The 25,190-nt window shown below is 33.9% G+C and overlaps 2 protein-coding genes and 1 long non-coding RNA gene across 22 annotated transcripts in view; 2 read left to right on the top strand and 1 right to left on the bottom strand.

The window, feature by feature from the left end:
- The window catches only part of rock2b (rho-associated, coiled-coil containing protein kinase 2b), a 125,818-nt gene that overhangs the window by 53,457 nt on the left and 47,171 nt on the right, over window positions 1-25,190 (top strand). For 3 of the 19 annotated variants that reach the window (XM_087296353.1, XM_087296352.1, XM_087296350.1), the window contains 10 exons: window positions 1,204-1,297; window positions 1,376-1,470; window positions 1,586-1,768; window positions 2,735-2,906; window positions 5,798-5,871; window positions 5,954-6,042; window positions 6,748-6,826; window positions 7,449-7,713; window positions 9,186-9,462; window positions 13,216-13,882. In XM_087296353.1, coding sequence (XP_087152479.1) covers window positions 1,204-1,297; window positions 1,376-1,470; window positions 1,586-1,768; window positions 2,735-2,906; window positions 5,798-5,871; window positions 5,954-6,042; window positions 6,748-6,826; window positions 7,449-7,713; window positions 9,186-9,462; window positions 13,216-13,219 — 1,332 coding nt within the window. In that variant the 3' untranslated portion in view covers window positions 13,220-13,882. 19 annotated transcript variants of the gene reach the window in all.
- On the bottom strand, window positions 9,446-11,888 carry LOC147839376 (uncharacterized). Its single transcript, XR_015518669.1, has 2 exons — window positions 10,572-11,888; window positions 9,446-10,310 (listed from the first exon to the last, which is right to left on the bottom strand). It is a non-coding gene; the product is annotated as an uncharacterized LOC147839376 (long non-coding RNA).
- On the top strand, window positions 14,031-23,553 carry LOC147839375 (rho-associated protein kinase 2-like). 2 transcript variants are annotated; one of them, XR_015518622.1, is made up of 7 exons: window positions 14,814-14,925; window positions 15,028-15,097; window positions 15,187-15,326; window positions 18,245-18,505; window positions 21,648-21,792; window positions 21,884-22,765; window positions 22,819-23,553. XR_015518622.1 is itself a non-coding variant. In XM_087298430.1 (6 exons), the coding sequence occupies exons 1-6, from the start codon at window positions 14,817-14,819 to the stop codon at window positions 22,024-22,026; spliced, it is 831 nt and encodes a 276-aa protein (XP_087154556.1). In that variant the 5' UTR covers window positions 14,031-14,816; the 3' UTR covers window positions 22,027-23,553. The 2 variants fall into 2 exon arrangements, 1 of the variants encoding a protein (XP_087154556.1); XM_087298430.1 differs by having other exon boundaries at window positions 14,031-14,925; window positions 15,187-15,289; window positions 21,884-23,553.

Below are 25,190 nucleotides of genomic sequence, written 5' to 3'. Positions count from 1 at the left end.
AGCTGTGAGACCCAATAACTTGGTGAGACGACGTCTGCTCATGGCATGGGTTGTATGTTTACATGAACCACAGGGTTTGTTGCATGTTTTTCCCCGCAATGCTGTGAGGTCCGATAAAGCAAAGCTATTAGTTTGCAGCAAGCATTTTTGTTGGCAGAGCTGTTTGATAATTAGTGAATGGCGGACTTTTATCAGTTGAGTTTGTTCCCATTTAGACATATCGCTTATATCCACCTATGTTTAAAATCTTCGGGATTACCAGTAGGGATAATGATTGAAATGGATAGGGCAAGAGACCTGCTGCACCTCTATCCATTGTGTCTGCATTCAGACCCAGGAGTTGAGGAGGAGAGAAATCCTCCTCATTTATAGTGTATATATAAGCATGATTATCTTTAATTATATCACAAATTGTCGTCATGTGTATATGAAATTATGAATAATAAATGTAGCAGGACATTAAATTGCTGTTTATTTCTTTGAATTTTAACTTTGTAAACTATAAAATCATATCTATAAAAAATGTCTCCTAACGGTTTGTGTATATATGATATGATATGATATGATATGATATGATATGATATGATATGATATGCACAAAAATGTTAAGCACCAAGCGAATCAACATGTTTTCATCATTGATAAAATATGAACTCTTTAACACCAATAATTGTTCTAAATAAAGCAAAGCATCATATTAGAATCATTTCTAGAGTAATATGTCAGAAAATTCAGCTTTGAATTACAGGAATAAATAAAACATTTTACCATTTTACAAAATGTTCACGTGCAATTGAAGACAAAATTATTAGCCCTTCTGTTCTCCTAAATATGAATTATTTTTCAAATATTTTCTGAGTGCTATTTAATGGAGAGAAGATGGAGAGAAGTTTTTCAACACATTTTTAAACATAATGCTTTTAATAAGTTGTTTATAATAACTAATTTGATAGCTAACATAATGATAGTACATAATATTTTACAAGTTATTTTACAAGATGCTAATATTCAGCTTAAATTTCAAATTAAAGGCTTAACTAGGATAGTTAGGTTAATTGGGCACAAAGGTTAATTTCACAGGCTAACACCCTTTACTTCAACTGTAGAAAACAGCTGCAGACTAGAAGAGATTTCTTTTAGAACATAAAAAATATCTTCTCCAGATGAACATTAATTCATTATTATTCTTCTATTCTACACAAGCTGGAGGAGTCAAACCGTACGCTGACTGTGGATGTTGCCAACCTGGCCAGTGAGAAAGAGGAGCTCAACAATAAACTGAAGCACATACAGCAAAGTGAGCTGACTTCTATAATAATATAAACAGAGTGATGGTACAATGTTCATTTACCATGCTTTAACATTTAATAAACAGAGCTGGAGAAGATCAAAGAAGAAGAGAAACAGATGAAATCTCTCACAGTGTCGTATGAGAAGCAGATACAGGTGGAGAAAACACTCAAGATTCAGGTGCATTTTGAATTTTTTTATCACAGCTTTGTAACTGTTGATTACGTCATAGCTTAAAATAGCTGTTTTTTTGCATGTCTCGGCTGAATTCTAATATCAGATGTCTGTATTTTAGGCTATAAACAAGCTGGCGGAGGTCATGAAGAAGACGGACGGCAGGCCACACCAAATCAACAACACAGACATCCGCAGGAAGGAGAAGGAGATCAGACAACTCCAGCTGCAGCTCCGCACGGAGAAAGAAAAGCTTAACCACTCCATCATCAAATACCAGAGAGAAATCAACGACATGCAGGCTGTAAGTGTCTTTTTTTTTAAATCCTTCGTTGTACATATCATTAGGACTTGATATTGATTCAGATCTGATTCTGAATCACAAGCTGTCAATGTGATGCGATTTAATTCTCGATTCAATTATGCGAATATAGACTTTAGTGGCACTCTTGAGTACCTTAACACAGAACCTGCCTCTGTGTTTTAAATGCATAAAAAAAAGTGGTCATAATATCAAACGCAGCAGGGCCCATATATATAGGGCCTATATATATATATATTTGTGTATGTATGTATGAATATATTTGTGTATGTATGTATGTGTGAATATATATATATATATATATATATATATATATATATATATATATATATATATATATATATATTTTTTTTTTTTTTTTTTTTAAAAACACAAAAACAGTCTTATATTTTTCTGACTTAATGTAATGAAGTACAAAGATGTATTGAAGATAGCAACTTCCATAACTCCACACTCAGTCACAGCCTCATCATGCTACACTTTACAAAAAGGCACCTGTCAGTCCTTATGTGTCTCTTTAAAAGCAAAAACTGCTAAAGTAAATTGACATATCATGGCATCTTTATATTCCTGCTCTGGTTATTTGAAGCATCTGCTAAATGAATAAATGTAAACATACAGTGTCAAACTCTATAGAAAAATCTATCAATTGGAATTATTATTATTATTATTATTATTATTATTATTATTATTATTATTATTATTATTATTATTATTATTATATGTCGTCTAGTTATACAGTGGATTCCCCCACATGCTCTTAGAAAACACACTTACTGTAAAAAAATATATATATATTATAGAAAAAAATAATCCACAGCTTTCATGTGTCAATATTGTATTGATTACTAAAAAAATAAAAAGATACATTGATTCCTTTTTCCTAGCATTTCATACAATCCATAAATGTCTGAATCTGTTCAGAAAGTTGTGTTTTTGTTTGTGCAGATGATAGCAGAGGAGTCTCAGGTGCGTCTGGAGATGCAGATGTCTCTGGACAGTAAAGACAGTGATATTGAGCGTCTGCGCAGTCAACTCACGTCTCTGAGCATTCACTCTCTGGACACCACCAGCATCAGCAGCATCGGCAATGACCTGGATTCTGACGAGGCTTATCCAGGTAACACTGCAGGTTATGACATATTATTAGCAGTGTAAAGATCAGTGCTTAGGGTGGCATAAGCCCCAAATGTTTATACTAAACCCCAATTTATTTAATCAATTTTATAATGTTCTGTAATTACAGACCAGACAATAAAAATATACACTAGGTATAAAATACACAATGGCACTCAATCAAACATATATACAATGATAAGAATAATGGTTACTTACTGAGTTATTAACGCACAGCAATACCATGTGAGGAAAGGACGGACTTTGAAGGAACAATCAGTGTGAGGAGAGATCCATGAACAAGTCTGAACATGTTCCGCCCACGCATACGCGGCAACAATTACATAATTTATCGGCTTAAAGATATCGGCTTAATTTAGACATCAGATCGATAACGATAATCTTAAAAATCGGCCGATAACGATATGGCCTCAGATATATTGTGCATCCCTAGCGTTAATCTGATTTGGGGGGGGTGGGAATCTTTACACTGCTAATAAAAATTTCTTTTGAGCCTTTTTTTTTTTTTTTGAAAAGGACACAAATAATACAGCCAAACTGTACTAATAAAGATATGTCCTCTCGGTTAAAAACGGTTTCATCATTGTTATTTTTATAGCATAGAGACTACGTCATTATGATTATTTTCAAAGTTTTTTTCGGGTTCAAAGACAAAGCTAATTTTTCTTTAAAACTACTTATTGCATTATTTGTTGTGTTACTTACAGTCAACAGTCTGACTCCTGAAGCAGAATAAATGCAGGAAAAGACATTTTCCATACTCATAATAACTAACTAGACAACCCTTGGATGGGAGGGGACATTTCCCACCAGGATTAAAAATTTAAAATATGGGAAAATACCCTATATATGATAGCAGGATAGAATTGTAAAATACAGGAGAATCCTGGGAAAAACAGGTTTGTATTGTATTGATCCACTTCATTAATTTACTTAATAATTTTTATTAATACATTTTTACTTGCATAAATTCGATCGAGCATTTAATCCAGTATATCCCAAATTCACAAAGCTCTTGTTTTCAAACATTCACTGACTCTACAACACATAATCAATACACATAACCACCACTCTTTCCTCTTTGGTTCTTTTTTTTCTCTTTTCTCTTCTAAACTTGTACTTTTTCTTCTAATGTTCATCCTTGTGCTTCATTACCCCCTTCTTCTTTCCTCTGTGGTCATGATATTTGTGTAGTGCGAATCACACACTCACACACCTCGGAGTCTATGTCCTTCACATACCAGCGAAGCTCCAAGTCGGTGTGTATTGATACCCGGCCCTGTCGAATCGCTCCTCGCTTCTCCTCTGACTCTGATGAAGAGGAGGATGAGGAAGATGAGTGGAGGCAAACACCTGCCCTTACATATGAGACGCCTCCTGACCCTGAGGCTGCAGGTGATCCTGCATGGAGACTAACCTTTATTCAGTGTGGAGTTCAATGCTAAACTCCTTGACGGTGTTTTTGGGTATAATCAAGGGGATTACTGTGTCTGGAACACTGGAGGAGACTAATAATGTTCATAAATTATAAGGCAATCGAATAGTGAAGGATTATCTTGGCCTAATTCTAGATGAAAAGTAAGGATTGGTAAACATTTTTTTCAAATAATATATTAATAATAATAAATGTACTCTCAGTTGTACGCCTAATACAGTATGTTAACATTTAGTTCAGAATTGCTTAATTCGTGTAAATTATATAATTTTTTTCAGCTGAACATTTTGGAATTTAGGGGAAATGTGTTAGTAGTTTGCATTAGTTCCTATTGGTCCCTTTACAGTACATGTTTAAATAGGAATTGTTTAGATATTTCCATATTTTTGTAAGTGGTAAATCGATGCTTCAAAAGGATATTTGTACTCAGTTCATGTGTACTGTAAACCCTGCTTGCTTTCATCTGATTGGTCATCTCTTTTTTTTCTGACATTGACGAATGCCAATATACAGCTGAAGCAGAGCTAACAACAAAGCACTGTATATGTACATATGGCAGAGCAGTGCAAGAATTTCAGATAATGGAAGACACCATTTCCAGTTATTTGGTGGATTTGTTTCCCTCAGTGTTGATTATGACCGGTGGCAAAATGAGTTTACAATGCCCAAAAATACTGTCTAGGTAGGCTGCACACTAGATCAGTGATTCCCAACCTGATATACACACTCCACAACTTAAATATATATCTTAAATATTTCAGTTTTTATATATATTTAATGTATAAAACAGGTTTACCATATAAAAAAGATTTATTAAACATACAAAAAGTCTTAAAGAAAAAAGTAAATATTGTTTTTATTCAGTTTATTTAATTATTATACATATTTTTAAGTAATTTAAAATATTTGTTTAAAAGAGTTGCTACATTTACACGCATGCATTATTTTTAGTTCTGAATTTTAGACCTAATCGGACCAAAAATTCGAAACACCCCAGTCAATCCAGCTTTATTTTATTTTCTCTAGAATTCAAAAATCCTTTGCACTTTTGCAATGTACACATATTTCCATATGATTTACATATTATAAACATGCTTATACATATATGCATCAGTTCTGTGTGCATGATATCAAAAATCTGGAAACCACTGCACTGTTTGAAGCACAGCCGCACTTTTCAGCATTGTGTGATCAGATTTGAGATTAATTCACACTGCTCAACACATGTGTTTTCTGTACGCCTGTTAACACTACTAAGAGAAACCCTTTTTATTATAAGAGATTTTGTTGTATAGTTTTGCATTCTGTCTTTGAGATTAATATTTTTTGAAAGCTTACATTTCTTAAAGAAATTTAATTTGATTGGTCACTTTTAGTTGTGACTCTATTATATTAAAATATATTAAAACACTAAATACTATTTTTTGTTTGTTTATTAGCCGCAGAGTCCGGTCTTGAAGGATGGCTCTCAATGCCTGCCAAAAACACCAAACGGTTTGGATGGGATAAGAAGGTAATGGTTTAAACACACACATACACATACATATATCACATTATTAAACTCTCTGATCATCTGTGCTTTTGCCTCATTGCAGTATGTGGTTGTGAGCAGCAAGAAGATCCTGTTTTATGACTCTGAACAAGACCGAGAGCAGTCCAGTCCATTCATGATCCTGGACATTGAGTGAGTTTGAAAGGCCTTGTATACTTACTAATGTAAAAATAGGTCTAATTATATAATTTTAAAAGTGTATTCATTTGTATTGTATTTGTTAGTTATACATAGAGGGTAGTTTTTTCGACACTCAAAATAAAATACAATAACTGTGGCGAATTTAGTTTATCAATAAAGGTTTTCAACTAATCGGTTCGATTTAAATAATTGGGTTTTAAAAATGGATTCATTCAAATTGCCTAAAATCATTTAAAAATTTTTCCTTGTGCAAACAAATAAACATATTTAGCTAAAATGTATTTAATGTGGTCTAATTTCATTTAATTATTTATAAATTGATTGTTATGGTAGCTTATTAAACATATTTTGCTTTTGAAAACATTTAATTATTGTATAAAGTCATCAATTTTCATTTTCATTTATATATTATAGATATATAAATGTTTCTTTGCTCTGTTAAACATCATTTGGGAAATATAAAAAAAAAATCAAAGGGGGCTAATAATTCTGACTTCATCTGTATATAAAATTGGTTATTGTACTGTATGTAAAACAACATTTGTTTGATTTGTACTATTTCAGAAATATTACCTGATTAATTTATGCATGACTGACAAATATACATGGCATTTAGTCAGTTAATTTTATATACTTAATCAATCAGTGGTTTCATCAAGTGTAAATATAATCATGTCTTTTTTTCTTCCCCCTCAGCAAACTCTTCCACGTGAGACCCGTCACTCAGACAGATGTTTACCGCGCAGATCCCAGAGAAATCCCTCGCATCTTCCAGGTAATTATAGCACACTTTAGTGTTAATTAGGGATGTACAATTCTTTTTAAAAAATCCCATAATCCATTTCTGTTTAAATTAATAATCAATGCATTGACTAAATGTTAAGCTTAATGAAAGAATCATCTACTTCTGCCTGACATTGTCACCAGTATGACAGGATATGCAAATGACACGCAAAACAAAAATATCCACTCTGAGGCAAATGTTTTTATTGTAAATAATATGGTAGTAAGATTGTAAAAAGAAGTAATGGTTGGGACATTTATTGATTAAAATGTCTAGAATAGAATGATGTTATTTATTAGCCACTTCATCTGTCGTTATCTGTCCTTCCATGAATCATTAGTATTTATGCATTAAATATTCATGAGCTAAATGTAGCTTTTGGGATAGATGATATGCTAAACCATTTCAAGTAATAAGCCATTTTTTAATGCTTTCCACAATAGACGCAAACACAGAATACAACACCACAACCCTGGAGCGTAAACTGATGTTTATTCTGTTTCTCCAACATAAGCTCATGCTCGCTCACTTCATTTGAGCATAAGCCACTTGCACCTCAAATTAAGCAGCTAAATGTTGACATCCCTCATATGAACTTTTCTTCTGTGTGCAGATACTATATGCGAATGAAGGAGAGAGCAAGAAAGAGGAGCTGCCCGTGGAGTCGTTATCTGTGACTGAAAGGTCACTGTGTATCCCACACAAGGGTCACGAGTTTGTTCTGACGCTTTATCACTTCCCCTCGAGCTGCGAGGTCTGTCCACGACCCTTATGGCACGTCTTCAGACCTCCGCCGGCTCTCGAGTGCAGACGCTGTAGAGTCAAGTGCCATAAAGACCACATCGATCGCAAAGAAGAGGTCCTCGCTCCATGTAGAGGTCGGGAGATCACACTCAGAAAGACACAACAAACTCATTTTACTGTACTGTAGCTGATTAAACTTAGAATGTTAAAATATTTGTCTGGAGGCAAGTAAAAATCAAATATAATTTCATAAATAAATATGTTAATAATAAACAAATAAATATAAATTTAAGAAATATTTATTTTTATATATAAATAAAAGTTCATATAAACTAATTATAGACCTACAATGCTCAGCAAAATTGAGTACACCCCATTTTGGAAGTGAATATTTTTATCCATTTCTCAGTGAATATGAGTAATCTATATATATTGGTGCATTTGAACAAAACAGATTTATTAAAAAGATATATTTAATAAAATAATATTTTAGTCACAGAACATCTTTAGAAATGGAAAGATAATATTAAATTCATGCAAAATACTGCAAAAAAATCTACAACATTTTACAACAATTACAAGCTACGACATTTCAACAGAATTGCATATATTTTTTGTTTGTCTTGATGTTTGCTATTTTTGAAAATTAGTATTTTATATTTTTCCCTAACATAGAATTTTGTTTTATTTTGTTAGAAAAGCTCCAGATTTGGCTTCAGTGCTGATTAAACTAATGTATATGCACAAATATAATATTGTAAAGCATCCCATAGGAAATGGGGGTGGGGGGGGTGTACTCGTATATGCTGAGCACTGTAAGCGTGTATTTATGGATATTAGTCATTACTGAAATATTCTACTTTTATTCTACTGTTGTTTTAAGTTCTTTTGACGTTAACAAGGCTGCATGTATATTATCAAATTATATTTATACACATAATAATGTGAATTGCTTCTTTTTTTACAAATTGGTAGTTTGCTTTCAAATATAAAACGTATCAGAACCGCATATAAAATAATAAATCATATATTTGTATTGATGTATTTTATTACTACATGAAAAAAAAAGGTGTTCATGTTAAACAACACTGCAAGTATTTGATCCAAAATGTATTAACATCAAAAAAATTGTGGCATATTTCAGCCAATTATATTTTAAAATGTTTGAATGGTTTTTTTTTTATTTGTGTTAATGTTAATTTACTCCTGTGATGTCAAAGCTGAATTGTCAGCATTTGTTTTTTCAATGTTGCTCGATCCTTCATTATATATTTACATTTTATACTTCATAAATTAATATACTACTATGATGTTTATGAAATATCTTATTATCAATGCTGAAAACAGTTGTGGTGCTAAATATTACAGGTGAAAATGTTAGAATCTTTTTAAAAGACATTAAATAGAGCTGAATTTTACTGGATTTAGATTTTTGTAACATTATAATGTATTTACTGTACTTCATTTATTTTAGACCGGTTTAATTGCTTGCTAAAAATTGCTTGTTATAAAATTGTTGATATAAACCGAAGCTTTTGAAAATGCATTTTAACACATGGAGTTTTGAACTCTGAAAAGAATCTGTTTTTTGGTTTTTGTCCTCCAGTGAATTACGACATGTCCACAGCGAAAGAGATGCTGCTGCTGGCAAACTCCACAGAGGAGCAGAAGAAGTGGGTCAGTCGGCTGCTCAAGAGGGTTCCGCGTAAACCCTCCATCGCCCACTCTTCCAGCATAGCCATATCCGCTGCGCCCTCAGAGGCAACACCCACTACCCTTTCCCCTCAGCCGTCGCCTCGCCTCGCTCAGTCTTCACCCAGACTTTCACACCGAGCAGCCGTCAAAGTGCACTCTACACGACAGCAGCCCTCCAGCAAGAACAGGTGAGGAGGAGACGCTTTCACTCACCCTCAACTTATTCCAAACATGTGTCTCTCTTCTGTTCAACACAAAAGAAGATATTTTGAAGAATGCTGTAAATTGGTAGCCATTGGCAGACACAGTAGGGAAAAACAAATACTTTGTTAGTAAATGGGTACATTCTTCAAAATACCTTCTTTTGTGTTTAATAGAAGAAAGATACTGATAGACATTTTTATATTTTTGAAGAAACTATACCTTTAATGCCCAGATATAAAGAATGTTTTGTTCCTCGTTTAGAAGAAAAATAAGTTTGAAATTCCAGAGTGGTGGTTTAGTGTTTGTGAACATCTTGAAATCATCAACACGCCTCAGTGATGTTTAGATGAATATGTAAATATGTGCTGTGCAATTTTTTCTTACAGTAACAACTAAATAAACGTAAACAAAAATGGCTGTGGTGACAAAACAACAGTTTTCAGCAATCCAGTCATGTGGAGTCCCATCATGTTTATAGCAGTTTAATCAAATACACCAAGTATTAAGCTTTTTAAGTATCAAACATGATCAAATCTTTTCTTAATAAATTACCCTTCCACTGTAAAGCTGCTCTTAGTCTTAAAAATAAAGCTTCTATATTGGCAAAGATGGTTCCATGAACAGCTTTAAATATCCATTCCATAAAGGTTTCATTACAGTGAAAAAATACATTGATAATCTTAAATATCATTGAATATCTTGAATTCTCACTGAGAAAAAAGCGTTAATTGAATTAAAAGGTTCTTTGGGGAACCAACAATGGTTACTTTTTAGTGCAAAACTTTTTAGAACCTTTATTTTGAATGTGTTGGATTGTATTGGCCTCAATAGACTTAGCAGAACAAATGCAAGTGGTGCTCGCTGCAGAGCCATTTGAGGAGAGGTGAGCTCCAGAGAGGGGGAGCTTAAGCTTGAGCTCCACCTTTTTTGCACTTCTTCTACGAGTGATGTCACTGGGGGTAGGGTTAGGGGTGGGGTTGGTGTACGCATTAACACAGCTTACAGGAGGAGGAGCGACAGCTCATGCTCCCCCTCTCTGGAGCTCACCTCTCCTCAAATGGCTCTGCAGCGAGCACCCTCTCAACAAATGCGCTGGAGAAGATTAACCTGTTAAAAAAGGCGTAGCTCTAAAGCCACACCTACGTAAAATGGGACCAGGTAATGACCGTTTAAAGGTGTTTACCAGCGGATGCAAACTTTTGCTCAAAATGACAACATCAATTTATGTTGATGTATACTGGGGCCTTTAGGTTATAGTGAAATATAGTAGAATTGTAGGATAGAGTAACAAGACTTCATCTAAAGCAATGTTTGAAATCTTCTTTTACTAACACTTGATGTTTTATTGGATAAAAAAGAAAAATAGCTTGATTTATTCATCATTTCCCATTCAGCTCTTTGCCATTACCTCATTTTGTGTGCCAAATATATTCATTTTCATTCCAAAACATGTTTATTTGTAGTTCTACAATAGTAATGAAAAAGGATTATAATTTAACGGTTCAAAACATTTGAATGTTTATCGTGCTTTATTAGTTAGAATTTGCATAACTCAGCATTTTAACCAATTGCAAAAATGATGCAAAAAACCTTCTGATTAACCACTGAAATAAGCATTAGTTTTGTTAAATATAAAAATAATTATCATTAATTGATAGCATTCTATTTTTGTTAATGCTAAAAAAAAAAAAACTACAAGCAAATGTAAATAAAATCATGTTTCATTTTCTTAATTCTGTAATAATACATTTGTGCTAATAGTTAAAACACTTTATTTTATTTTATTTTATTTTATTAGACAAAGCTCTTCCATGAAAAATTAAATGCCTAATTCATGCCAATTCATGTAAAGTCACTTTCTGAAAAATAAATCTTTTTTACTTTCCTGCGTACACTTCTGTCTGAACTGTTCTGCTCAGCTTTAAACTAAAAAGTGAACTGCTATTGTTGTTGTTCTGATTAATTGCTCATATATAGATACATATCTCAAAATAAAAGAAAAATTCATCCAAAAATGTACTTGTATAGACTGCTCACTGTAATGTTGTGCAAGGAGTTGTGGTCACTTTGAAAAACAAATACCTCACTAAACATAAAGAAAGTCAGCAAATCAATTTGGCATTTTCATTTTTGGGTGAACTACTGCTTTTAATTGAGGTAAACATAGTGTAGTGTCATGTATGTAGACTTGGCTGTGAAGATCTCAATAGCTTACAATGATACCGCTAACCTTTTGTAGCCCTGGCCCAATGCTCCGTATCATTCTTCACTGACCTTTCACCTTCCCTACTCGTGTAAATGTGTGGACAGTAAGTACCGTGCACAGCATCTCTTTTCTGCTCATCTTCAACATGTTTGGCTGCTTGTTCTCTTCTCTGTTTGCATCTGAATCCTCAGTACTAAAAAACACTCCACTAACAATGCAGGCTCACTCTTTTAATTCCATAATATTGCCATCTAATCCTATCTAAGCTGTGAATATTTTATTTTATTTTATACTATTTTCAACCCAGTAAACGGGTTACTCATAGTGGTCTTCATGTCTAAAATTTAACTTAAACTCTGTATGTATCTTTCAGTGTTCAAGAAAACACAAAATATGTCTCCATATATTTTTAAAGGCTGAAAAAGTGATAACATTACCAATCTTTTTTTATTTTGTGGCCAAAAAAAGAAAAATGTATCTTTTGTGTTTTTTCCCCAAGTTTTTTTTTTTCATGACATCTCTGCCATGGTCATTTTTGTGACATTTTAATTGAAATCTTTGTAAATAAAGAGCAGTGGGTGTCTCCATCACATCATGTAGAGCTTAAAAAAATAAACAGCAGTTTTCCAAAAATGAAATGTTCCAATAATGAAAAAGCAATAATATCATCATGAGGGCTTCTCTAGCAAATATCTACTGGTATAAAATTAAATAAAAAAGAAAGTTTTCTGTAAATAAAGGATAGCATTTGTCCTCATCACGTATCTTTTATAAGTGTAGTTTTTAATATACAGTGCTCAATATATATACATGAGAACACCCCTCACAAATCTCTCATTTAAATTAATATTTTCTATAGGATGCTTTCCAATATTATACTTGTGCATATACATTAGTTTAGTCAGTACTGAAGCCAAATCTGGAGCTTATTGGTGTACTCATTTATGCTGAGCACTGTATATATATATATATATATATATATATATATATATTTTTTTTTTTTATGTGAACCTGTATTTACCAGTGTACTTTTAAACTAAACTTTATAACTTTTATTTTAGACTTTGTCAATGGCATTTGTACATGGGGCCAAAAGACTCCTCTTTGTTGCAGATTGCTTGAAATGGGCCTGAAGGACTGGGGTTGGGCTCTTGAGGTTGAATTGGATGATGACGATGTTTTAGACTTCTGAAGACTTGAGGTTTTTGAGGGGTGACCAGCGTGTGGCTTGAGGATGCATTTACATGTGTGTGTGTTAAGCTGTGGCTTAAAACCGGTTTTGCTTTTTTTTGGAATGATATTAAAAATTCCCACTGTGAGGGACTATACAACACGTTTTGAATTTGCCAGCATGTTTGATGCACTTACAGTATACGAGTGGGCATGTTTGTATGTGTGTATGAAAGGCAGAATGGTTTGGTTTAGCTGGTTTGGCTGTATAGAGAATGGGATTTGACATGTCTGCCAGCATTTTATTTATGTAATTTTTTATGGTACTGTATGACCTCCATCTCCTCTCTCTTAATTTCAGCTAACCTTGGTGAAGGCCGGATAGGTGATCATGCATCTGGGGTCTATGAAAGCGGAAAATTGTCATAGTGTTCATTTGGGCTAATGGCAGGACTTCCAAGTGCCAAACACCACAATATAAATGACTGGGGAAGGGGACGGTATATGATATTTAAATACAGCACAAGCCATAAATCACCTAAAGTATCTATTTTCAATTTTAAGTCATTTTAAGAGTAGAGTGTTTGTGTCTTCCTATACTATACAGTTTGTCAAAAAGTGTCTTCTAAGCTTTTAAAAATGTCAGAGGTTATTTTCGGACTCCTTATAGGGTTGTTAGTAAGCGTGACTGGATGTTTAAGTGTGTTTCCAAGAGCAAATTAATGATAATTACGTGATCATCAGGATTTATATACTCAAGTATTATATCTATTTTTGTTCAGAAAAACAAATATTTAGTGGCACAGATTATATTTTTGTCATCTGTTATTTTGAAGAACACCTTCAATAAGCATTACGTCTGCTCTATGTATTATTGAAGACTGATATCATGATGCAAAGATGCACATTTTATTAAATGCTGTGACAAATTTGTATGCATAGTGGAACATGAAGACCTACGGTCCAAACATTTTCTTTATTTTATTATTTTGTGAAATTGTTAATAAAAAAAGCTTTATTTGATGGAACACTTCTGACTCTGTGATGATCCAAACACACCTTAAATATTTCAATAGAAATGCAAGCATGTTTAATATTCTAGCGTACAAAACTGTCCATTGCTGCGCATGTGAAATGTGAAAAGTTGAAGAGTAAGGCTGAATTAATTTAGCATAATCATATTGAGACCTGGAAGAAACGTGGTGTTGGAGGAAAAATGGGTGGGAGAAAAAAAAACTGAGTGCTGAAAGTATATATATATATTAAGTTCATGTATAAGCGCTGACTGACGGACGTGCTCTGTATAATAAACTGATTCCAGCTCAGCTTCTGTATATGCCATTTAAAGAGGAGCTAAACTGCCGGACATTTTGGGTGTGTGTTTAAACAGACAAATACACTTAATAATATGTAAACATGTCTGTCCTGCGTGTTTTATTGTAAACACAACTAATTTTCTCTGAAATGAGCTCAAACAGTTACTAAAGTAATGGAATGCTTTCATTATAGATTTGTGCATTCTTACAGTGACACCACTGTTATAAAACAAAACAAAATGAGAGATTCATTTGCTCTTTACTTATTAACTATGGTAACTTTAATCAATAACAGAAAGTGTTAGTGGAACAACAGTTTTGCGAGGGAACGCACAATACCTTTGCGAGGAAAAAACTTTTCAAAAAATATTTTCCTATCACTGTCCTTTTTTTTACCCACCCATTTTTCCCCACCATCACGTCCCTTCTAGGTCTCTGTATAATCGTGATTACTTAATAAAATGAAGCTTTTTTTATTGTGATGTTTTTAGAGGGGGCAATAAAAATGCAATTCTAAATCTAAAATGTAACGTATGCTGATATTATTTTCATTTGTCATGGTTAAAAACACATCTTGTGATTTGTTGTGAATGATTTACAAGAATTGATTGATAAAAGTCCAGTGTTACACAAAACTTTGATACACATGTGGACCTGGAAAACCCTTGTTTGCATATTGACAAATGTATTCAATGTGATTTATAAAAGCAGGATCAGTTACACATGCTTAATATACAGTAAGGCTGAGGCATTAGGTGATTGAGGTTTTAACTAGAATCCTTACATTTTTACTTCTGTTGCAACTTGCTCATAGATATGAGCAAATATTATTTTCTAACTCTTACAGTTCTGCTCAGCCTTTTTCCTCAGATACAGAGTGGTGTTTTACATCAAGGAAAATGCAGACAAGTCCTTGAAAATGATGAGGTCAGAGTCATTTGTCTTCATGTTAACTTTAAACAGCTACCCAGTAAAGTTTTTCCAGGAAACACCACAGACCTTCGTGTTCGTTTCAGCAATTTGAGCTCCATATCATCTGATGACCTGAAGATTTTCTCCCATCTGAGCCATCTCAGTCTGACCAGAAACCAACTGCAAACAACACCTGCGGATCTGCTCGTGGGCCTGTCTAATCTTTATGTGCTTGACCTTACAGGTAATATGTGTCTTACAAAACTATGGTTACTCACTACACTTTTAGTAGAATAAGGGATCTTATAGTATCTAATGATCAGCAAGGCCTATTAATATATAAAAATCATCTTTTAGACCCAACTCATATTAGTCTGGCAAATACTTAAAATCGGTTACTAGTAACAGTCACTCTTGAAATAAATGTCAACAAGTGTCTAATATTATTTAGAAAAAGAACCAGTTATCTAACAAATAAGTGCTAGTAAATATTAAAAAGGTACCAGCCTACCTAAGGAATAAACACTAATTCATGCAAAAGATAACTACTAGCATAAGACACAAACACGTTTTACTGATTAAATGCTAGTCACACCATTTGAACATTTCTAAATGTTTAATCAAAGGGACAGTTCACCAAAAAGTGAATCGTCATTTAATCACCCATCACGTTTCAAACCTGTTTTGTCTTCTTCTAAAAACAAAAGAAGATATTTTGAAGAAAGCTGGAAACCTGACCCAATTGACTTCCACAGTATTTTTATTTGCTACTATGGAAGACAATGTTACAGGTTTTCACCTTTGTTCAAAATATCTTCTTTACTTTTAAAGATTTGAAAGCATTTAGGGGAGAGTTAATTTTCCTTTTTTATGAACTGTCCCTTTATGTAACACCAATGCAAGGAAGAGGAAAAAGTGTAATTGACTGCAAAAAATATAAACTTAAATAAAATAAAGTACATTTTAAGTACAATCTTATTTTTTTACTTAATAAAATTGGCATCTATCTATCTATCTATCTATCTATCTATCTATCTATCTATCTATCTATCTATCTATCTATCTATCTATCTATCTATCTATCTATCTATCTGTCTGTCTGTCTGTCTGTCTGTCTGTCTATTGCTTTTTTTTTAGGAAAAACTGTAAATGGCAATAGTTAGCCGAAAAAAGATTCTTTAATAACCTTGTTTATTTATAATGTTATGCGTCACGCTTATCAACAATAATTTGTCGGTACGCCTGGGTTTGTCGGCAATCTCCAGAGTTTAGACTTCAAAAATAACCAGCTGGAGGAACTGACTCCTGGAGCTCTGGTGTCTCTGTCAAAACTCGAGGCCCTTTACCTAGAAAACAATAGACACAAATCCCTGGACCCTTCAGTTTTCATCGGTAACCCAAACCTTCAGCAGGTGTTTATGAGCGGGAACCGTCTGGAAAGTCTTCCTGCTGGACTCTTCCTTCAACAGAAAGAGCTTGTTTTCCTCAACCTTAGAAACGACACTCTGCTGAATTTGCCCTCAGGTAGCCTATGTTCTGTGGTCGTTTGTATGCGTAGTTGTCTGGTAATCCATGGCACTGTGACTCTGTGGCATTGGCTGCGTTTGCACTGAAAGAGAATTTTTCATGATGATAAAATTACTTGTCAAACACCTGAACACATGAAGGGCAGAAACATTTCTGAAATTGCTGCCACAGAGCTTGGGATCAAGGAGAACACTAGTCTATAAAGGAATAATGATTATTAGTGGTTTCACAAAGGGCAGCCCAGGTCTAGGCCTTGTTTAATTATTTTATTTACCCATTAAACGCAGCCTTGGAACAATAATTTGTACTTTTAAAAAAAACCCTGGTTTGGGATTAGGCATGGGCCGGTAAAAGATTAAAAAATAATAATGTTAAATGACTTAAACTACTAGTACTTCACTTAAATAGTATAAAATAGTATAAATAGTAAAATCTAAACCTGACTGAGGAAATATTCTTGACTGGCTGTTTTTCAACACTTGTATTTCACAGGATGCACCAGCCCATGTTGTAGTCAGTCAGTTATGTACTCGTGTAAATAAGGACGACAAAAAATACAGACCTGTTCATTAGACCTTGAAGCCTAATATTTCTGCTGCTGTAATGTTGATGTTAACTAACCAAAATAAAGAAAGTTAAACTTGATTTTAAGTATAACATCATTTAAATGGCAATAACTTGTTGCTAGTTGTATTTTTATTAGTGCTGTCAAATGCTTAATCACATAAAAATTAAGTTTGTATTTACATAATATATTTTTGTGGAGTGTATATGTTCATTTAGCGTACAGTATATACGTACACAAAGAAATGTATATATTTGAGAAAATGTTCATTTATATCTTTATATGAAATATTTATATCTACCTCAAATTATAAATAAATAAGAATAATGATGGCGAGGCAGTGGCGCAGTGGGTAGCACGTTCGCCTCACAGCAAGAAGGTCGCTGGGTCACTGGTTTGAACCTTGGCTCACTTGGCGTTTCTGTGTGGAGTTTGCATGTTCTCCCTGCCTTCGCGTGGGTTTCCTTAGGGTACTCCGGTTTCCCCCACAGTCCAAAGACATAAAAGACATGGCTAAATTGTCCGTAGTGTATGAGAGTGTGTGTGAATACGGTGTGGATGTTTGCCAGAAATGGGTTGCGGCTGGAAGGGCATTCGCTGCATAAAAACTTGCTGGATAAGTTGGCAGTTCATTCTGCTGTGGCGACCCCGGATTAATAAAGGGACTAAGCCGACAAGAAAATGAATGAATATAAATAATGATGTACATGTTAATTTTAATTTTGGGTTTGATTAGTTATGATTAATTGCTTGACACAACTGTTTTTGTGTATGTATATGTTCATACTTAAAATGTTAATTAATATTCCATTTATAATTTTTTTATATTTTAACTTTATTATTTACATTCTGTAATTGATAACATTAAAAGTTCTTTAATAACAGTATTTAAATTATGAATTAAATATTTAAACGATTAAATAAAGTCTGTGTTCAATATCACATTGCTTATTATTTAATTTAGCTGGGTTGCTGCAATTGAAATTAAGTATTGTTAAATTTCACTGGTATTGATTACTGAAATATATTGTGACTTCTCTGTTCACCACTCTATCTCTCTGTCCACATAGCTGTGCTGTGCATTCCAAGATGAAAAGTACCTTTATTTGGTGATGGAGTTCATGCCAGGTGGAGATCTGGTGACTCTGACCAGCAACTATGACATCCCAGAGGAATGGGCTCAATTCTATACGGCAGAAGTGGTGCTGGCACTCGACGCCATCCATTCTCTGGGCTTCATCCACAGAGACATCAAACCAGACAACATGCTGCTGGACCGCAATGGACACTTCAAACTCGCAGACTTTGGCACATGTATGAAGATGGACTCGGTGTGTGATAAGTGCACTTGAAGTGTCTTTTAAGGGGGTTTGATTCTAACAAAAATGTTTCTCTCCTTTTTTTTTAATAATCTAATTGAACAATATTTTGCTTAGTGTGCTTTTGTGCTGATACCTTGGCTAGTTTAGGCCTGACATGGATTGATAGATATGACCACTAGGTGACACCACTACTGTAGGTGACAGCAAGTCTCTTTCTCCTTGTCAAAAATAGTAGGCTACTATCTAAATCGGTACTTCATTTTAGTTCTAAGTTGTGTCTTGACAATATTAAAATAGAATAGAGGAAGTGAGAATGAAATTCAGGCTACTGCATTGACGTTGTCACTGTCATGTTGACCTGTCGTCATCAGGCCTCATAGGATAGTAAATGAATTAATTCCACACTTCAGTAATTGATAATTCTGGTACTTTTTGCCTCCTGATTCATTCAATCATTTTCCTTTGGCTTAGTCCCTTTATTAGTCAGGGGTCGCCACAGCGGAATGAACTGCCAACTTATCCAGCATATGTGTTACACAGCGGATGCCAGGGGCGCCCCCAACGGGTGGCCAGGGGTGGCCACGGCCACCCCTCGGTAAACTCTGGCCACCCCTGTGGCCACCCCAATATAATTTTGCTGTTGACATTATTGATTTAAATGAACTTATAAATTCCCAATATTTAAATAAATAAATAAATAAATAAAACGCAGTCACTAAATTATTGTTGGTGTTACTGACGTAGCTCTCACCATCTGGTTCAATGCTGGTGAAAGCAAACTGACGCATGCGCGCAGAAAACCATTCCCGCGCGCCTCACGCACTCCTGTGTGAATCCCGGTTGGTTGTTTGCATGCACGCCGACAAAATAGGCACCGCTCATGCGCCGTGAAACCGGAGTAACAGCCTTTTGTGCAGAGGTGTCGGCACGCAGCGAGTTTTGACAGTCGACTAAAGTTTATATAGTATGATGATGATGATGTTACTTTCACTAAGCATGCCTTTAAAGCAGAAAGGAGGGATAATGAGTCAGGGAGGTAAGACTTCATAACATGATTTCTCAGCCATGATCTGGTCTAAGACCACAGATAATTCTATAATACATTTTTTGTATTCTTTAGAATTGTCATAATTAATTTTCATGCAAAAGGTTTCTTAAGTGATCTTGGCATATCACTCCAGTTGTTGTTTTCCAGTAATATTTAGGACTGATTTCTGTTATTTATTCAGAATAATAATTGTATAATAATATTAATTGTATTTATTTAAAATAATTATAAATAAATTGTTATATTTATTGAATAACAAATCTAACAATTCAAGAGAGATGGGGGTGTATAGGGTGGTTCGCCCAGGGTGTCATTTAAACTAGAACCACCACTACCCTCCCTGATCGTCGTTGACAGCACGCACACACCTTCAATAGACAGCAATGGCTATTTAATATTTACCTTAAGCTACAGTATATCAATAGAAGAAGCTGCATTAAATGGCTAAAAAAGCAATATGGATAAATGATATTATTAGGTATAGTGAGTGTGTTTATTGTAATGCCTTTTGTTCAGTTTGTTCATTTGTTTGGGTTATTAATAAACTCATTATTCATTAATTCATTTTCTTTTCGGCTTAGTCCCTTTATTGATCCAGGGTCACCACAGCAGAATGAACTGCCAACTTATCTAGCACATTTTTACACAGCGGATGCCCTTCCAGCTGCAACCCATCACTGGGAATAATAAACTCATTAAACTTCATTAATTTTAGACATGGCATATACCGTATGATGTACAATAAAGGCACGTAAAAAAAGAAGTTATTTATACAGTATATGAAAAGTGTTTTTAAACTAAACATAGATTTTTATTTGGTTTGCACATGTAGGCTACTTGGTGAATTATTTCAAGGAATAAATTGCAATATTTCAAGAAGAACTAATTAAATGAATAAAACTACATTATTTCATTTATCAGAAACAAAAATTTAACATTACACTGAATTCATAATTTTTTTTTGTGTGTCACCCCAAGATTTGGTGCGGCCTCTTCTGGCCACCCCTAAGAAATTTTTCTGGGGGCGCCACTGGCGGATGCCCTTCCAACTGCAACCCACTACTGGGAAAAACTTATACACACTCCTTCAAACATACACTGTGGCCACTATGGCCAATTTGGTTTATTCAATTCACCTGTAATGCATGTGTTTGGACATGGGGAGAATAAACAAACTCCACAGAGAAATTCCAACTGGCACAGCCGGGCTCGAACCAGCGGCCTTGTTACTGTGAGGCGACAGTGCTAACCACTGAGCCACAGTGTTGCCCCTTGCGTCTTAATTTCTACTACTAATTCGGATGTACAAGGTCACATGCTGTTTTTCATAAACTGTATACAAGGGAAGTGTGGGATTTTGAATTTATTCTGTTTTGATAAGTGATTCAATGAACATTTATTCAAACAAGTGATTCAAAATGGCTGACTCATTTAGAAACGAAGCAATTAGTGACTGTCTTTGTTGATGATTTATTTAAAACAGATTGAAGTTCAACACACACACGCACACACACAAACTCTTGCTCTAAGATGCACATTTTCTGCTTCAGCTTTTTTTGGTATTTTCTGTTGATCTGTTGAACAGAACTCGCTTTATTGTGTTTTAATGGATGTTCATGAAAGCCTGCTTGTGTTAACTTGCTTGTATTATTTCACAAAATCCTACACATTTTAAATTTTGTTTGCTTTTCTCAATTGAATGAAGCTCTCTGCAATGCCAGCTCACAATACAATTACATTTTTATTGAAAACGATAAATATCATACACCAGTAGTTGGTGTGTTTACATGTACTGCACATGACTCAGAGAGAGAGAGAGAGAATGAGAGAGTTTCTTTTAGATTTTGTAGTGTGGAGATTTACAATTATCACCTCACACATTGCAGCAGATTTGTTTAAACAATCATTAACGTAGGTTACAGAAGTCCTCCATTCGGTGATGATAGATGTCAGTGCTGCCATCTTGTGGCTAGATTATACAGTGCAGTCCTTGAATTGAATGAATGAATTGTGTAAATAATTGAAATTTTAAACATACTTGTATTTCAGCTACATTAACTCATCCAGTAATGTTTATATCCATGTCTCTACATGTGTGTTTAGACTGGTTTGGTAAGCTTTGACGCTGCTGTTGGGACACCTGATTACATTTCTCCAGAGGTTTTAATGTCTCAAGGAGGGACTGGTTATTACGGTCGCGAGTGTGACTGGTGGTCTGTTGGTGTTTTTATTTATGAGCTTCTAGTGGGTGAGTAGTGTCAGCTTCATATGCATCTCTTGTAATTTTAGTTCAGTGTTCTGATCATTAAATTTATTTATTCGTCTGTCACTCTGAGCAGGCGACACTCCATTTTATTCCGAGTCTCTGGTGGGCACATATGGAAAGATCATGGATCACAAGAACAGCTTAACTTTCCCAGATGATATTGAAATGTCAAAGGATGCCAAAGACCTCATCTGTGCCTTTCTGAGTAGCAGGTGAGACTGAGAAAAGTAAAGATTTGATTTGAGTTTTTTTCTTTCTTGTCAAGTTCAGACTCTTAGTCTCTTAAAATACCCTTACTTGTTTGTTTTCAGAGGTTGGCTGGTAACATGTATTTTTGTCAATTTGAAATTAACTTTACTGTAAAAAAAGCAAATTTTCAGGACAATTTATTACACACATGATGAGATTTCTTTTGTAGTTTGGAGTTTATAACCTGGGTTTGACATTAGCTTTTTTGATCACCAGCCACAGTGGCTAGGAGTTTTCCAACATTACTAACCACTCGCCATTTTCACTAACCACAATTTTAATGTTGGAAAAATATATTTTATATTCATAAATTTGAATTTGACATGCTAACTTTATTGATTTATACTTTGTGTCCACATGCCTCCTTGTTCATTTAACATTTTTGTGTGTTGTTTATGACCTTGCTCAATGAGCATGAGTACATGGGATGTAGTTTTTATAGTGTCGCAATGTAATTAATTTTATTTTATTTTTATTAATAGTTTATTTCACATGAGTTTTCAGGGCTCGACACTAAGGATTTGCTAAGTTTTTCTCTGGCTGCACCGAACTAATTATTTTTTTGAAACACATTTTAAAAAATGTGTAAAGCAAACAAAATAAAGCTATATGCATACACTTTTTATTCACAGTTGATACTTAAAAACAATATTCTCATATACTGTAAATACATTTATCACAGCCAAAGTGGCTAGTGAGAGTGGCTGTCTAACCCGCGACAGCTGAAATCTACCTGCATTTGGCGAGTGTTAATGTCAGGCCCTGTTTATAACGTATTTAATGTAATCACAGGGTACCTTAGATCTGTTATCATTGTTATCATATGAAATTTTCCCTATTTTGTAAATGTTTGTGGTCAGTAGGATTTTTTTTTTTGCTTAATAATTTTAGAAAATCGTTGCACTTTTTTCCAAAATGGCAATCTTAAGGAATATTTCTTAAACACCAAATCATATATTTTTAAATTTAATTTAAGGAGAACATACAAGTCTATATTAATTTTGTGCTTTTAAAAGCTCTTCATAAAATAAGTCTTTCATAAAACTTTCATGTCCTACTGCTTTTACTAGACACTTACTAGCGTAATAAACCCTTACTTGTTTGTTTTTAGAGGTTGGCTGGTAGTGAAATTAATTTATTATTTTTTCAATTTGAAATTAGCTTTACTGTAAAAAAAAGTAAATTTTCTGGACAATTATTTACACATTTTGATTTCTTTTGTAATTTATAACATATATAATGTAAATACAGAGTACCTAAGATTTGTTATCGCTGAAAACAGTAAAGTTTTCTTGCCATAAATTACAAGGCACAGAAATAAAGGAGATTAATTTAGCAGCGTCAGTGAGAAAAATGTGCAGTTTTTGCTCAGTTTATTCTCAGCTAATGTGATGGAAAAACATATTTTGCCTCTGTAGCCAGAATATGATGATCCATTTCCCCAAACACAAATGTTGGCTATAAAAAATAAACAATCTTTATTAAACCATTCAAGATATTCAATGATTTTTTTCTCATAATTTTGCAGCCCTGTATAATTGACACACAGTTTTGTACAACCCAGTGTTGTTGTTGTTTACACTATGTAGTGTTCTGGGGTCCGTTCTTCGTACGTGGATTACTCAGTTAGCTGGATTTGGATATTGACGATTTGACACGATCCAGGATCGTTTCGTTCTTCAAAGCTGATCCGAGAATTGATGTCATGGCAACAGTTCTGCTAGGTCAAACCTGATTGGGAGCAGGTTCAATTCATATAAACAGGATTAGATCGGCTCAGTTCAAGCAAAGATAATACAGAAAGTATGTACCGAATTCTGATATTTTCTTACAGTAGTAGTTATATACACTTGGGAAAATGGTACATATTTTTTAACTATATATATAAAGTTATAGTCATTAATAAAATAAATAAAGTTATACATATTAATAAAACGTAGGCTATACAATCTGCACTCTCGAAATGAAAGTACAAAGACTGCCATCTGGTGCAAAGAGAAAACTTATTGATATGAACTTTTTTGATCGCTGTACAAATTGTGTATAATAGAAATGCACAATATGTGACTTTTTTTAAAGCAATAATACATGTCAGCAGTCATGAACATGTTTTGATAGTTAATAGTGATTTGAAGCTTCACAAAAGTTGCAGACGCCTTTACCAATATGAAAATGCTTTTGGAAACAACCTGTTATTCTTTACACCGATTAAAAAACGGCTACAATAATAAAGAAAATCTTTTCTAAATGTAGAACTAAATACACTGATTTGCATTGAAATACATGATGAATACTCTTGTCTTGACAAATGAAAGTGTAAAGCCTGCAGCTCACAACAAATGTGGAAAGTTCTTGCGTGTCATATTTAACAAGCCGTTTACTGCTAATTTGATGTAATTTTGCTCACATGGATAATTGAATATTAATCAGATGATGTCATTACGCTGCTGTGCCGTCAGCCAATCGTTGCATTGCTGATCATGATTTCGAGGATCGATAGATCTGTCCTTCATAACACACGCAGCGATCTCAGATCAGTTCATCCAGACATTCTAATCTGATTCGCGAACTTGTTTGAAGAACCAAATTAGCGAGAGATCAGTTATCAAGATTAAAAGATCCAGGATCTGCCAAATCATCTTAGATCATTTAAGCGAGGTACGAAGAACGGACCCCTGATTGATTGAATTAGTAAATAATGTGTATATTTGACAAAATACAACAATTTCAATATAATCTTAGCCTGATTACTACAGATACCTAAAACATAAATAAATAGTTTTATCAGTGAAAAAAAACGTTTTATCAGTGTTATTATATGAAATGTTCCCTATTTTTTAAGGTTTATGGTCAATAAGACTTTTTTTTTAATGGTAAATACATAATAGATTACAAATATTAAGTTAAACTTGGTACAACTTTAAAAATGTTATTATATTAAAAGATGTTAAAGTAACATTAAAATATTTGTTGTCTTGACTTTTTGTCATTACATTTTTTACAGTGCAGCTAAAACGTTTTTTTTCTATTCTTTAGCGGATAAATAGCTTTTTTGAATTGCCTGAAAAACCACCTCTTGCCAGTCTGAAGTGTGTGTGTGTGTGTGTGTGTGTGTGTGTGTGTGTGTGTGT

The sequence above is a fragment of the Danio rerio genome, chromosome 20, assembly GCF_052040795.2.
Source record: "Danio rerio strain M-AB ecotype USA chromosome 20, GRCz13ab, whole genome shotgun sequence".
Classification (NCBI taxonomy): Eukaryota; Metazoa; Chordata; class Actinopteri; order Cypriniformes; family Danionidae; genus Danio; species Danio rerio.
This window is presented reverse-complemented; position numbering and strand designations above follow the sequence as displayed.

Bases quoted from the DNA above. Each gene is read 5' to 3' on its own strand.
- LOC147839375 (XM_087298430.1), top strand. From the start codon at position 14,817: ATGTGGACCTGGAAAACCCTTGTTTGCATATTGACAAATGTATTCAAT. The intron at 18,506-21,647 runs GTGTGTGATAAG...ATGTGTGTTTAG, and splicing joins CATGTATGAAGATGGACTCG to ACTGGTTTGGTAAGCTTTGA. The intron at 21,793-21,883 runs GTGAGTAGTGTC...CACTCTGAGCAG, and splicing joins TATTTATGAGCTTCTAGTGG to GCGACACTCCATTTTATTCC.